This window comes from Pseudoliparis swirei, chromosome 24, assembly GCF_029220125.1.
Source record: "Pseudoliparis swirei isolate HS2019 ecotype Mariana Trench chromosome 24, NWPU_hadal_v1, whole genome shotgun sequence".
NCBI classification, from domain to species: Eukaryota; Metazoa; Chordata; class Actinopteri; order Perciformes; family Liparidae; genus Pseudoliparis; species Pseudoliparis swirei.
In genome coordinates this window covers 27,144,073-27,160,112 of record NC_079411.1, presented here as the reverse complement: position 1 = coordinate 27,160,112, position 16,040 = coordinate 27,144,073, and the positions used below count along the sequence as shown (strand labels likewise).

Sequence of the window (16,040 nt, the reverse complement as noted above, 5' to 3'; positions counted from 1 at the left end):
TCTTCAATAGATTTAATTTGTTTAGATTTTTCTATTTAGATATGCTAATGTTTCTGTTCGCGCTGCATGTGACAAAGGAACTCAACGAGCCTCGGCTGCGAGGTTCGGGCGCCGCGGAGCCGCCGAATATCACGTTAACATCTTACCTGGAACGCAATTAGACATTTATTATGTATCTAGCTGCGGTGATTGTTTCCATAGCGCTATACGCGTTGGCTCTGCTCGATTTATCGGGTATAAATAAGTCTCTTTAAAAGTTTTTGTATCTGCTCCTCACCTGCTTTTCTTTCTTTGCCCTTTTTCTTGTCTTCAGCTACGAGACTGTAAAACATCTTAACTGTGATGTGGGATGTTTGAATTATTCATTTATGTATCTCGTTCCTGTGATTGTTTCCATGCTTTGTTTATCGCTCTGCTCCATGTACGTTATAAAAATTCTTCTCCTCACCCTCTTTTCTTTCTTTGCCCTTTTTCTTGTCTCTTAGCTATGAGACTGTAAAGGAACCTATCCTCTAGGAACCTATCATGCAATTGATGTGGGATGTTATACAATTAATGTACGGTGTATAAAAAGTATCTTGAAAAGTTTTTGTATCTGCTCCTCAACCACATTTCTTCCTTTGCCCTCATTCTTGTCTTCAGCTATGAGACCGTAAAACATCTCAACTGTAATGCAACTGATGTGGGATGTTTGAATTATTTATTTATGTATCTGTTTCCATACCACCATATGCTTTGTTTATCTCTCTGCTCCATGTATGTTACAAAAAGTCTTCAAAAGTTGTTGTATCTGCTCTTCACGCTCTTTTCTTTCTTTGCCCCTTTTCTTGTCTTCAGCTATGAGACTGCAACACATCTTAACTCTAATGCAAGTGATGTGGGACGTTTGAATTATTCATTTATGTATCTCGTTCCTGTGATTGTTTCCATGCTTTGTTTATCGCTCTGTTCCATGTTCTTTCTTTCTTTGCCCTTTTTCTTGTCTTCAGCTATGAGCCTGTAAAAATCCTGTAGGAACCTATCATGCAATTGCTGTGGGATCTTACCATGATTCATTTATTCATCTGTTTCCATACCACGATATCTTTTGTTTATGTCCGATGTTTAAAAAGTCTCTTCAAAAGCTTTTGTATCTGCTCCTCACGCCGTTCTCTTTCTTTGCCCTTTTTCTCGTCTTCAGCCATGCGACTGTGCACGGATGAATGCCGCATCCTGGGACACTCGGACCAGTGCTGGATGCCCCCCGTCTCCTCGCCGGCGTCCTCCGACTACCGCAACAACATGTACATCCCGGGGGAGGAGTCCTCCCCGCAGCCTCCCGTCGTCGAGGACGACCAGTCCTCCGTCGACTCGGAGCGCCGCAAGAGCTTCTCCACTTTCGGCAAGGAGTCCGGGAACGACGAAGAGGAGGAGGAGGGCGGCGGCGGCGGAGGAGGAGGAGACGTCAACGGGGGAGGAGGAGGAAGCGACGCTTGCGCGGCCGGAGGAGGAGGGGCCGGCTCCCTCCTCACGGAGATGAACTCGGTGTTCCAGAGGCTCCTCCCCCCCAACATGGACTCGTACGCAGAGTGCTCCGAAACGAGCCCGCCCTCTTCTTCCTCGTCGACCAATGAGAGAGGAGGCGGGCGCGGCGGAAACAACAACGCCGTCCCTCAAGACAACCGGAGAGGATTGTTGCCGGGCGGGAAAGGCCCCGCTTACCCGCCGGGCGTGGCCGCGTGGGCGGCCAACACCCACTACCTGAACCCCGGGAGCGGCTCGACGGGAGCCAATCACGTCGCGGCGTCTCCTTCGCCGTCGTCCTCCAACGCCACGTCCGCGTCGACCAACGGGCAGCCGCAGCCGCAGCCGCCGCACCTCAAGTGGCTGCCGGCCATGGAGGAGATCCCCGAGAACTACGAGGAAGACGACTTCGACGGCGTGTTCCATCAGGGCGGCAAGCGCGGCGAGCGCGGCGACGGGCGCCACGAGGCCGGCATGGACGCCAGCGAGCTCGTCCACGAGATCAACAAACTGCTGCAGGACGTCCGGCAGAACTAGAGAGAGAAGAAGAAGAAGAAGAAGGCATAGCATGGTTTTCACGTCTCACCTCGTTCTCTGTGTCGACATATATGAACTTCATGATGACTGTTTTCTCGTTCGCTATAACGCTCGTCTTGTTTATTTTTTAACCAAATATCCCGAAAAACGCGGCACTGGAGTTTTGGGAGGGCGGCGACTCGAAGGCGTCGCAACCGAGCGCCCGAAAAAACAGACACTAGTGTAATAACACGTGTTACTACACTGTTATTACACCGTTATTACACGTCTCAGAAAAAAATCGCGCAAACGAGCAGAAGATGAACCCTTTCTTCGTTTTGTTTCTTCGTGAACAGACTCCAAAAGGGGGAGGAGCCAAAAGTCGCGCGATCCATTTTGTTGGTGCTTTTTACGGCGTACAATGTTGTACAGCTTCCTGTGGGAAAAAAAGAAGGCAAACTCACGTGAATATCGTGCATCGTCTCTCCTGTTTTCTGTTTTTTTTGTTAATATGGAATGTAATTGTACAATTTGACCTTTTTGCATACACTCTTTTTTACTTCTATATATTTATATGTGTCCGTGTATGTTTGTACAGAAAAAAGAAAAATGTCTATTTTTTATAATTGTCACTTGCATGTCTTAATATCACTCAATGTGTCCCCCCCCCCCCCCCTCTGTTTATTTTATAAAACAAACCGTATTTAATTTTGGTCTTGAATGTGTGTGTGTGTGTGTGTGTGTGTGCGTATTGAAAAATAATCACATTCCAATGCAGTTCCATGTTGGAAGTTGGTATTTTGTACGGTGACATTGTGACCATCGGACGATCAATAAAGAGGAGAGGATTCATAACGAGTGAGTTTTGAGAAGTGTCCTCCCCCCCTCCCCCTCCACCTGGTGTATTAGCGCCCACCGGTGTCCAGCATCAGAACTGCAGCGCCCTCTGTATGACGCACCGTTCACACTCATCCCTCTGCTCATGAACGTGGCGTTATCTGTACATTAATTTAGTTTCAAAGAAATATATTTTTTTTAGATGCCTCCGTCATGAAATAAAAAGAATCTGATCATATAATAATAATAATATATGTGCAGGTGGCAGAATAAAGTGGAGCAGAGCCCCTCCCACCCGGACTCACTCTGCTGATGATCATGAAGGCTCGACTTGGCAATAACACACTCATGCGCACACAAACGCACACACACACACACACACACACACACACACACACACACACACACACACACACACACACACACACACACACAGTCAGGAGGAAATAGAATATTGAGTTGCCTTCAAGAAAGTGGGAACATTTCCACAACTCAGGCTAAATGAAGCAATTAACCTCATGAGACGGAGCTTCCACGAGGTAAAAGGTTAGTATTTACATACACACACACACACACACACACACACACATAGACAGACGCCAATGGAAACATTCTACACACACAAAAACATATTATGCATTTAAAGACACACACACGAGAAAATACTGTCAAGTGGCAGATGCGTGATACATCACACACACACACACACACACACTTTATCTCACATGCACATGCAAAACAGTTAATAATGAGCTCGTTTGTCTTCATCATTAAAAAGGCCAAGCCTCAATGAACAACAAGCGCCGTCTGTGTGTGAGTGAAGGGAGGCGGCGGCGGCATGCTGGGGCGCGAATGTAGGAGGAGGTCTGGAGGCGGAGCCTCAAAAGAGAAGTTGCTCGGTGGCGCATGAAGCAAAAGAAAAGACACTTTCTCATTTAATGTACCGGGTTCAGCCCGGTTCCCCAGCCCTCCGTCCGCTCAACACCATTTGGGACCCGGAGATTTAATAGAGAGCCGCTATCGTTGATTTACTTAGAAAGAAACATTTACATCTCTTTCCTAATGTAAGTTTAATGTTTACATTTTTTTTTTGGGCCCTTGTCGCCACGTGGCGGACCCTTTCTCCCAGAGATAAAGGCTTTTTTGTTGTGCTATGTTTTGAATTTCAGTTTATTTGACACATTATCCATTCAATTCAGTCTATTTTGTACACCCCAATATAAAAAATTACCATGTAGCCTCGGAGGGCTTTACAATCTGGACACATCCGACAGCCCTGACCTTTGACCTTTCACATCGGATCAGGAAAAACTCCCAAAAAATAGCAGAAAAAAATACTTTCATGGGAAAAAATAGTGAAGAAGCCTGCAGGAGAGCAAGAGAGGAGGATCCCTCTCCAGGATGGACAGAAGAACAGATGTCATGTGACCAGAGTTACATAAACACACTCAATGAATATTTCGTAGTAGACATAGGCCACGATCCAGACCTCCACGATCCATGAGACAGAAGGAGGTAGAGAGGAAGGGGGCGGGGCATCAGCAGGGTCATGGCAGGAGGCATCAGACACAGCCAGGTCCAATGGACCCTACGAGACGTGGAGTCAGATAGACTTCGGGGAGGAAGCAGATGATAGTGATGTCACATCGATGGTGGCGTATAAATGACATTGAATCGTGTATAATTCGTTAGTTTTTTGGGTTCAGAGGAATCCTTGTCGTGGTAGATCAGCTGCTCAGCAACTCAATCAAGTAAAAGTGCAAACAGGTTTAGTCTAATTAGGTAAATACAGGTGAAACACTTCTACCATGTGTGTGTGTGTGTGTGTGTGTGTGTGTGTGTGTGTGTGTGTGTGTGTGTGTGCTCATTGGTATGGAAGGGCGCCCGAGGACAGATTAAGATGTCAGCGGTAACATAAAGGTCTTGAATAACGCTGCGTTCATTATTCTTACGTGAGGTGGATGAGTGCACGATTGAGCTCTCCCTATAATTACCTGGCAGGTGGTTTAGCTTCCAGTCGAAGGGAGAGAGGAGTCCGTTTCATTGTCTGGAGATTCACGGCTTTCACTTTTTGTTGCATTTTTGTTTCAGTAAACGTTTGTTTGTACAGTGTATCTCACTTTTAATTGCAACGCTTTTGCTTATGAATGGAAAACCACCTCCCCGCCCTTTGAGTCTTCTGATTCCAGTCCTTTTCCGTCCGTCAGCTATCTCGCCAGATGGACGATAAGAAAATGGTCGGCACAAGACTTTAATGTAATAGAACATGTTATTATCATTAAACTGAATTTAGAAATTATGGATTGAACATTTACGGCACTCTCTGGGATAGTCAGTTATCTTTCTGAGAGATCGCAAAAAGTCTTTTACAACAGTAGTTTGCCAGACTATAGTTACGTTAGCTGTGGGGTTCCACAAGGAAGCTGCTTAGGCCCCTCTCTCGTTCCTTTTTTTAACAAATGATCTCCCTTTGTCAATTAAGCATGCCAAAATGGTGATGTATGCTGATATATGTATGCAGCGCTCCTGCTTATGAATGGAAAACCACCTCCTCTGCCCTTTAACTTAAAAGTTATGGATTCAGCTATATGGCACTCTCTGGGATAGTCAGTTATCTTTCTGAGAGATTCCAAAGAGTCTTTTGTAACGGTAGTTTTTTAAACTATAGTTACGTTAGTTGTGGGGTTCCACAAGGAAGCGGCTTAGGCCCCTTACTCTTTCCTATTTTTCATAAATGATCTCCCTTTGTCAATTAAGTATGCCGAAATGGTGATGTATGCTGATATATATATACAGCGCTCCTGCTAATGAATGGAAAACCACCTGGCTTCTGTTTCCAGTCCTTCCGGTCCATCAGCTATATAATCAGATGGACGATAAGAAAATGGTCGGCACAAGTCTTGCTTAACTTTAATGTAATAGACCATCATATTATGATTAAATTAAACTTACAAGTTGTGAATTGAGCATTCACGGCACTCTCTGGGCTAGTCAGTTATCTTTCTGAGAGATCGCAAAAAGTCTTTTGTAACGGTAGTTTTTTAAACTATAGTTACGTTAGTTGTGGGGTTCCACAAGGAAGCGGCTTAGGCCCCTTACTCTTTCCTATTTTTCACAAATGATCTCCCTTTGTCAATTTAGAAAGCCAAAATGATAATGTATGATAAAACATTCAGAATCTTTCCACAGAAAGGACAACACGCACGATTAGCGGCCGCTAAGGCGTCAGCTAACGGCGACCCAGTTAATAAACTAAAATAACTCATATTTAAATCGTACAGGCATCAGAGAGGTATCAATCTTCTCACCTAAAGTTTCGCAAGAAAGCAAATAAGCATATTTCCCCAGTCGTCAAACAATTTTTAAAATTATATATCGACCTGGGTGACACATTCACACATTTCACAAAGCAGGAACATTGGGATTCACAGTATTTCATCAAGTGTATGTGTCATTTTCAAAATTAGATTTTCGATGCATGATAGACGATGTTTAGCAATGAGACATTTCTTCGGCGTCGTGTAATGATGTGTGTAATAGAAAAAAAAATGGTGGAAAAAGATCCGCTACTGGCAATTTATTATACAAATAGTAAGAGTGGTCCAGCTTATTATTGACTTATTATTGATTATTATTGACCTCGCTTTCATTCTGAAATCTGCTCTCTTCCATCTTCTCTCTCCTACTGCATATACATCCATATCTCAGTCTCATATCACCGTCTGTCCATATCACACACACACACACACACACAAACTAACACACACCTACGCTGGGGTTTCGTCGTTTTTTAGACGAACCCTGAAAAATCGTAAAGAACTCCCTCGCTTCATCACTTAGGCATCCAAAATATGTCGATTGTTATTCCGGCAGGAAATTGAGAAGACGACGGCCGATGTCATGGCGGGTTATTGGGTTTTCGGTCTCATACGAAGTCAAACAAAACCACGCCGACCATCCATGCAGACTCGTGTCGGGAGATACGGGATATTGGCGAGCCTGTAATATCAACAGAGCTCAGGTGTGTGTGTGTGTGTGTGTGTGTGTGTGTACGCCACAACAAGTCACAGTGATGAAAACCGGCGAGATGGAACGCCCTTATATGGCTCCTGGTTTATTGCCAAAGGAATTCCAAATGAAGAATTTCCAGTCAGCTGTTCCTGTGATTATTGGGTGTCCTTCTATTGTTATTTATTAATTGCAGTGATATGTTATGCAGGGGCCAATCCTCACGAAGGGAGCTCTATGTATGCAGCCTGAAGGAAAGTGGGGCAAGAGAAAGAAAGAGAGAGAGTTTGACCTTAATTTGACCTTTAAGGACAAGTGAACACCACATGGTCTGAGCATCTGGCTGGAAGTGATGACGGCGGTGATGGTTCCCCCAAGACTGGGCAGGGACCCAACAGGTCTAGATTTATATATGATGTTTATATATGCATATCTATAACATGTAACCTAATATGAAAGCCTTTAATATGTCCTGTGTGTTTTAAATGACGAGAGGACGTGAAAGGAATTCATTAATTCTGCATTAATGCATTTATTTGGTGTAATTTTTAAGCCGTCAAATTGTGTACACTACCGTTCAAGAGTTTGGGGTCACTTAGAAATGTGTTTATTTTTCAAAGAAAAGCACTGTTTTTTCAATAAAGATAACATTAATCAAAAATACCCTCTATACATTGTTAATGTGGTAAATGACTATTCTAGGTGTAAACGTCTGGTTTCTAATGAAATATCTCCAGAGGTGTATAGAGGCCCATTTCCATCAACTATCACTCCAGTGTTCTAATGGTACATTGTGTTTGCTAATCGCCTTAGAAGACTAATATCTGATTAGAAAACCCTTGTGCAATTATGTTAGCACAGCTGAAAACAGTTATGCTGGTGATATAAGCTATACAACTGGCCTTTCTTTGAGCTTGAAGTTTGAAGAACAAAATTAATACTTCAAATATTAATCATTATTTCTAACCTTGTCAATGTCTTGACTATATTTTCTATTCAATTTTCAATTCATTTGAAAAATAAAAGTGAGTTTTCATGGAAGACACGAAATTGTCTGGATGACCCCAAACTTTTGAACGGTAGTGTATATGTTTTATTTTTTAATTTTTTAATTACATGTATTCCACAGTCGTGACTTATTATTAGGCGTCGCTTGTTTACCCTCTTCAAGATGATGGGGTGATTTCGGTGGCGACACATTTTTAATTACCGACCATTAGCAATGTCCGAATGTTTAATTGTTTAAAAAAAAGAAAAGAGAAAAGCTTCTCGTTCCAAAGTGAATCGGACACGCGGACCTTTTCCGATTCCGACCTTTTGACTTTGCGGTGACGGGAAACGCTGGAGTGGTAATGACACTGAAGCAATTCATCACATGCAATTAGCCGCGTGATGCGACACGCCGGTCCGACCCGTCTGCTCTGAAGACCCTCTGTGTCCCGGTCATTTTGGAATAATGTCGAATGAACCGTGTGATCCGTTCATGAGTGACGGGTGTTATTAGAATAAAGCATTTGTCCAGCAGATGGCGCTGTGGCACCTGGATTCCAGCAAAAAGGAGGAAACGGTCTTACAACCAGAGCTCCAGAGAAACTGCATCGACAGGAGCTGCTGGAGAGAGAGAGAGAGGGAGAGAGGAGAGAGGGAGGGAGAGAGAGAGAGTCATTCTGTCCTTTTAATTGCATCTTTGGTTCATGCATCTACAGGTTTTTTCCGTCCCCCTTTGATTTCATGCTGCCACGACTGGTGAGATGTTACTCTCTTCATGTGTGTGTGAGCGAGCGTGCGCTCTACGTCGTAGATGTGTGTGTGTGTGTGTGTGTGTGTGTGTGTGTAAAACGAGTGCTTGTTTATATGCCTGTGTAAAGCTTGTGGGCGTGCTGGTGCGGGTGTTCTTCTGTGTGTTTGTGTGTGTTTGCGTGTGAGTGTGTGTGTGTGGGGGGAGGGGGGGGGGGTTGGGTATGTTTATTGTATACTCTCAATCTCTAATAGATATCCCCATCCAACTTCCCATTTAGAATGGGAGAGCAGCCAGTTGCAGAATTCTCCCTCTCTCTCTCTCTCTCTCTATGTCTCTCTCTCTCTCCCTCCCTCTCTCTCTCTCTCTCTCTCTCTCTCTCTCTCCCCCCTCTCTCTCTGTCTCTCTCTCTCTCTCTCTCTCTCCCTTTGGACAATTGGATTTGTGCGGAGTGATGGAGAGTAAAGACAGAATTTCACTGCTGCAGCCAGCAGCTTGGCCTTATGCCACGTCATAGAGACACACACACACACACACACACACACACACACACACACACCACTGCTGTCAACCCACCCCGAGGCTAAGCTATCTACTTTGATATCCAGATAGCTTACAGTTTTTCACAATTGTTAACACACGTTTTTCAAAACAATAACGGCTTTCTCAAAACTGCACACAGAAAACTGAAAACCTCACACACAAAATGCTAAACCTGACACTCCCTTTGCAAGATGACTCTTTGCCATCAAATCTCTTAACTGTTCACAAAATGGAACTCGTTGTTTCATTTGGTACACACAGCCATTTTTTCAAAAGACACACACATACATTCATTGAGTACACACAACTAAGCATTTGCTGCAAAATTGAAAACACAATCATCGAAATGGAACACACCATACGAATGACAATGACTCTGGAGAATGAGCCATTTCTCCTTTTGTAAAATGTCTCAGTGTAGGCCTACTTTTTTCATAGTCAAACTTAAAACAGCACACAAATATGCAGCAAAAAAAGGTTTATTCTGGTACACAGAGACAACAGTACAGTACTGTAAACCGGCCTGCTCAAGTTATCCCTGTCCAAGCAGCGTTGGAAGAATGGCCTCGAGTGACGCATGAAGCCCTGACAGGCCTCGACAGTCACGTCGCCGCAAGCCTCCTCCATGGCTGGAGCATTGGGACCTGGTCCTGTGGGTTCCGTTCGTATACCTTCCACCTCCAAGCTGAAAATAATTCCTCAATAGGATTCAGGAAGGGTGAATAAGGTGGAAGGTACAGAACGGAAAAATCTGAGTGGTCCTGGACAGTGGCGGCTGGTGAATTTTTGGGGGTGGGGGGTCGCAGTTTAAATATCACTCAACAATGAGAAGAAAAGAGGTTTTGAGTAGAATATTGTAAAAAACAAAGCTTTATTTCAAGAACACAGCGTGCTCAACACGGTCCAATAACAACTATCAACACACTGTAACTTTGGGCATGAGAGGTTCAGAGCAGCTTTAAGGAACATTGGGTTGGGTTTCAGAGGTTTACAAAATAAAAGAGGTTCACCCTCACATGAAAGAGGTTCAGAGCAGAATAGAGTCAGAAAGAGATCACATGTTACATTGGGTGACAGAGTCGACCCACTACTGTAAAGACAAGTAGCCTCCTCTCTTTAAAGTGGTCACTTTAGTCTCTGGTTAAAGTCAATCATGTCTGTAACCAGCCTGTTTCCATTATTCTTGAGGGAATGTGTCTGTTTTTCAGAACTTCTTCGTTGTGTTTTCGATGCCAGTTCGGTCTCCTTCTGCTGCTCTGTAAACAGGGTTAGCTTCAGGCTGTTAGCGAGTTAGCTTCATGCTCTTAGCTAGATAACTGCGGCAAGATTCGTGCTTTCCACTTGTCTGCAGCTCTTTAGATCCCTCCCCCCGTTGTAGTCCAGAGAGTTTCAGTCCCTTTGGAACAACAGACAGGGGGAACTAAACAGTGCATTACTCACTGAGCTCCAGCTGACCAGCTCCGTTAGCTACCTGCTCGCGTAGCTCCGTGGAGCTCTCTGGCTGAGGGAACGATACGTCTCTGATCTGCCGAATAGTCCAGTCACGTGAAAAAATAAAACGATGTCATTGGCCAACGAGCGCACATTTTTGCGACCCAAGATTCACGTTTCATCCGCCAATCAGTGCGGTTACATGCAATCGAATTATTGGCTTAGTCGGACTGAAATCGAATTATCCGTTTCATGTAAACACCTTAGTCGGACTATGTGCGGTCCGACTTCGGTCCGATTAACACCCTTGGATAGCTCGGTCCGATCCAGTTGATAATTCGACTCTCGCGGCATGTAACGGTGAATTCGATTCGGAACTGGACTTTGCGTCTTTGCGCATGCTCGAGATCCCGCCTCCCTCCTCCCTCCCTCCCTCCCATGTCGTGACCCGGAAGTCGAAAGAGACGTCTTCTCTCCGTTATCAACTCAGCCAATAGCGCCATTTGCATTCGCTGTACTCCTATTAACACCATGGAAGAATAGTAGAGGGATGTAGCTTCGCCTTGCTCTCTGTTCGCCATCTTTCTCCAAATGTTGTTGTTGGTGGTGGTCAAGAGGTCAAGCGGAAATGGCTGTATCACTACGAGTTGTAATGAAAACAGCGCCACCTATCGTATCGGATATGACATGCTTTCGGCCAATGATTCGAATTACTCACTGCCATGTATATTGGGATAAGAGCAGATCCCCCAAAAGATAGCAGAGTCCGACTAAAGCAAGATTCGAATTATACCATCATGTAAACGCACTGAATGAGAAGCCGGTCCTTGCCGAAACGACTGAAATATTTTCTCGATGCCGTACACACACGTTAGATCGCCTCGAAAAAGGGGAGGGGCTTCTCTCCGTGATAATGGCGATATATTATATTTTTTCACATTAACTTAAGTGGTTGTTGACAGGCTGACGGTCTCCCACACACATTTAGAGCGTCAACACGGTATATTTACTATTTAAATGATTTGGCATATAATGTTTTTTGACAGGATGTTGTTGTTTTTTTCTTCTTTTTTTTTTTCATCTACAAATTTTAAGAGGGGCGGCGCCCTAGCGCCCTCTATGGACGAACCGCCACTGGTCCTGGAACCACTCGCGCACTTGAGCAGCCCGGTGGAAACTCACATTGTCCCAGATGACAACATGATCGACCCGCTGTTGGTCATCTATTTGGCCAGGTGGTACCAGCAGGTCATGCAGGCCATCGAGGAAGACGAGGAGACGGGCGGTGTTATCGGCCCCTAGGTGGGCATGACGGTGCAAGATCCCATGTTGATTCATCGCAGCACACATCGTGATGTTCCCACCACGCTGGCCGGGGACCTCAACAATGGCCCGCTGGCCAATGACATTTCTGCCCCTTCGCCTCCTCTTTACCAGGTTGAAACCCACCTCATCAATAAAGATGTACTGGTAAAGTACATTTGCTGTGTCGTGTTCCTGGATCCGCTGACACACAGAGCATGAGAATGCAAGTTACAGAGAGGTCAACACAGTGGGCTACAGTGAGACACTGTAGAGAAGGCACAATATTGAATTACAGGTACATGCATGTGTCAGTGCTGAATGTAGGGTACTTACAAGCACAAACTCTCGCCGTAACTCCTTGATACGGTCTGTGTTCCGTTCAAATGGGACCCTGTACACTTGTTTCATCCTCATAGTATTCCTAATGTGGATAGGCTGACAGTCTGGACATTTCTAAATATAGCACGGTCAGCCAGGATCCTAGCTTTTAATGCTGCAGTCCTGATTGCAAATTGCTCAACAGACCTGAATGTTTAGAGATTTGACTATTTGTGTGTTGTAGGTTGATGCTTTGAGATTTTACTTGAGAAGTGTGTGCAACAACTGAACATTGTGTGTAGTGTTTTGACAACAAGGTGATGTGTAATTGACATCAGAGTGTAAAGAAAGAAAATCAGAGTCTAATGCAGATAAGGCAGTGTGAAGTAGTGCCAAATTGGGTCGAACGATTGGGACATGAAGAGAAGGTTGTGCAAATTGTGCCGAATCTTCGCTTTTTGGGTGTTAACAACTGTGAAAAACTGTAATTACTGCACGCGTGTATAGGAAGTCACACGTGGAAGCGGAGGACGTTTTTTTGACTTATTACGGAGCAACATTTTAAATAAAAAAAAAAGAAGAAAGAGATGTGACGGAGAAAGAGTAACGAGGGTGAGGATGGGAGGATGTTCCTGTTTGATACATAAAAGGAGGAAAGATTAAAGAGACGCTCACGTCATCAGAGCTCAGTCCTGACGCAATCTTTCATTTAACCCTCCTGTTACCTTCGGGTCAATTTGACCCCATTCAATGTTTATCCTCCTGTTACCTTTATATTTACTGACATATTTTACCCTCGGGGTCAATTTGACCCCAGCAATTAAAACCTCCAGAAAATTATTAGAATTATTATTGTTTTCCAAGTTTAAGTGTGAGGTACTTTATGTTTGTTTGTTGACTACCTAAATAGCCCTTTAAATATATAAAAAAGTTGATATTGCTTATATGTTTGACACAGTGAAAAACGGCCTGGGGTCAAATTGACCCGAAAGAACACCGACATTAAACATTGAATGGGGTCAAATTGACCCTAAAGGTAACAGGAGGGTTAAAAACGTGACACGTTCCCGGGAGGGTTCGCTCTCCAGATCTCAAGATCGATCAATAATTGTGAACCTTTGTGATTTAATTTGGTCGCATTTCAAATGATAAACCCGACAGCTCCACGAAGTCCTGCTGGAAGGTCAACTTTTTTGCTGTAATCTCTGCCGTCGAAGAAAGTTGGTGACGTCCAATGGAACGGCCACGATGAGGTCATCGCCTCACAGGTGTGTGTTAAGCTGCGTTCACAGCAAAAACTTTGCGAATTCTTCGTGCGGGTAGATCCCGAAAGCAAAGGTAACGTAGAGATGCAAGTGGTTGCGTTTGAAGTAAATTGAGCCAAGCGGAAAAAATCTGCTACAAGTTGAAATACTTAAACTTTTACATTACACTTTTGGCGTGAAGGGCCCACGGAAAAAAAACACAGAGTTAAGCCCCGCCCCCTCTAAAGTGCATTACACTTCTGGTGTGAAGGGCCCACGGAGAAAAACCACAGAGTTAAGCCCCGCCCCCTCTAAAGTCCATTACACTTTTGGTGTGAAGGGCCCTCTCGTAGGTCCAGAAGTTATCATCGATAGCACTGGTGTCAAACACGAGGCCCGTGGGCCCAACGAGGCCCGCCACGTCATTTTATGTGGCCCCCTGACGACTTGAATAACACATGATCCCCTTTTCTTAATTAAAGAAATTTAAGAAAATATATCCTGTGCTTTTATTTTGAAGGTTTTAAATCAAATGGATTTATGTTATCATAATATAAGAGAAATATTCTAATTTACAATAGTTCTACACTCAAATTAACAATAATCAAATGCAAAGAGAGTTATTAAACAATATGTTTGATTAGTTTATACATTTATGTTTCAGGTACACTGGCCCTTTAAGAGGCGGCCATGATGCGGATGAGGCCCACGGTGAACATGAGTTTGACCCCCTGATCTGTAGATATAGGAGCTTTTGGTTTGCTCCACATATAGCAGGATCTTTCTGTTAGTAGGATAACTTACATTATTACAAATGTAAATGTTATAGAGAATAAAGGTTTTCTCAAAACAAGGAGCGCAGAAACAGAAAAGCCCGGTTTCACTTCGACTTTCTTTAGAAATGAACTAAATGTGTTTTTTCACAAGAGAAAATATCTTCAGGTGAAAAGATTTAATTTGACTCTTTTCCATCGCGTCTGAATGTGAAGCTCACATTTGAGATGCAGCGTGAGACACATTATCGTCTTTTGGTATCTGCCTGGCTGATGAAATGAGACTAAAGAGTTGGAGAGAAGGAAAGGCAATAGGAAGGATGAGAGGAGAGAAGGAAGGAGGAATGATCCTGAGGAGGGAAGGTGGTGCAACTGCAGTGTTATTTCCCTGATGACCCGTCTCCCCCCATGTGACCCACTTCCACTACGGGTTACGTCAGATCCCATCCACTCAGCCATTCGTCTCCCTTTGGTGCGTGTGTGTGTGTGTGTGTGTGTGTGTGTGTGAGTGTGTGTGTGTGTGTGTGTGTGTGTGTGTGTGTGTGACTTGGAGTTGAGAATTATTCATCAGCCTTTGGAGCAGTGTGGAATCCATTGTGTGTGATCATGTGTGTGTGTGTGTGATCATGTGTGTGTGTGTGTGTGATCATGTGTGTGTGTGATCATGTGTGTGTGATCATGTGTGTGATCATGTGTGTGTGATCATGTGTGTGTATGTGTGTGATCATGTGTGTGTGTGTGTATGTGTGTGATCATGTGTGTGTGTGTGTGTGATCATGTGTGTGTGTGATCATGTGTGTGTATGTGTGATCATGTGTGTGTGATCATGTGTGTGTGTGATCATGTGTGTGTGTATGTGTGATCATGTGTGTGTGTGTGTGATCATGTGTGTGTGATCATGTGTGTGTGTGTGATCATGTGTGTGTGTGTGATCATGTGTGTATGTGTGTGTGTGTGATCATGTGTGTATGTGTGTGTGTGATCATGTGTGTGTGATCATGTGTGTGTGTGTGTAATCATGTGTGTGTGTATGTGTGTGTGTGTGATCATGTGTGTGTATGTGTGTGTGATCATGTGTGTGTATGTGTGTGTGTGTATGTGTGTGTGATCATGTGTGTATGTGTGTGTGTGATCATGTGTGTGTGATCATGTGTGTGTGTGTGTGTGATCATGTGTGTGTGATCATGTGTGTGTGTGTATGTGTGTGTGTGTGATCATGTGTGTGTGTATCATGTGTGTGTGTGTGATCATGTGTGTGTGTGTGTGATCATGTGTGTGTGTGTGTGTGTGATCATGTGTGTGTGTGTGTGTGTGTGATCATGTGTGTGTGTGTGATCATGTGTGTGTGTGATCATGTGTGTGTGTGTGTGATCATGTGTGTGTGTGTGTGTGTGTGATCATGTGTGTGTGTGATCATGTGTGTGTGTGTGATCATGTGTGTGTGTGATCATGTGTGTGTGTGTGATGTGTGTGTGTGTGTGTGTGTGATCATGTGTGTGTGTGATCATGTGTGTGTGTGATCATGTGTGTGTGTGTGTGTGTGTGTGTGATCATGTGTGTGTGTGTGATCATGTGTGTGTGTGATCATGTGTGTGTGTGTGATCATGTGTGTGTACATCCAGAGGAGTAAAGTGTGACTAGAGGCCATTTACCCAGAAATCACAGCCACGCTGGGTCTGATGGTACGACCTCGCTGCTACAAGAGATCAACCCTGTGTGTGTGTGTGTGTGTCTGTGTGTCTGTGTGTGCCTGTGTGTATGTGCGAGCGTGCCTGTGTGTGAGCGTGAGTCTGTGTGTGTGTGCATATCTGTGTGTGCATGCTT

The 16,040-nt window shown here is 44.2% G+C and overlaps 1 protein-coding gene and 1 long non-coding RNA gene across 3 annotated transcripts in view; both read left to right on the top strand.

Annotated features, from left to right (window-relative positions):
* Positions 1-2,877, top strand: part of pcdh18a (protocadherin 18a) — a 9,363-nt gene extending 6,486 nt beyond the window's left edge. For both annotated transcript variants that reach the window (XM_056410287.1, XM_056410286.1), the window contains exon 4: positions 1,181-2,877. In XM_056410287.1, the coding sequence (XP_056266262.1) occupies positions 1,181-2,040 (860 nt within the window). In that variant the 3' untranslated portion in view covers positions 2,041-2,877. The remainder of the gene's footprint in view (positions 1-1,180) is intronic.
* A 5,672-nt stretch (positions 2,878-8,549) lies between these two features.
* On the top strand, positions 8,550-12,056 carry LOC130190465 (uncharacterized). The gene is made up of 2 exons (XR_008830970.1): positions 8,550-8,610; positions 11,672-12,056. It is a non-coding gene; the product is annotated as an uncharacterized LOC130190465 (long non-coding RNA).
* The last annotated feature ends 3,984 nt before the right edge of the window (positions 12,057-16,040 follow it).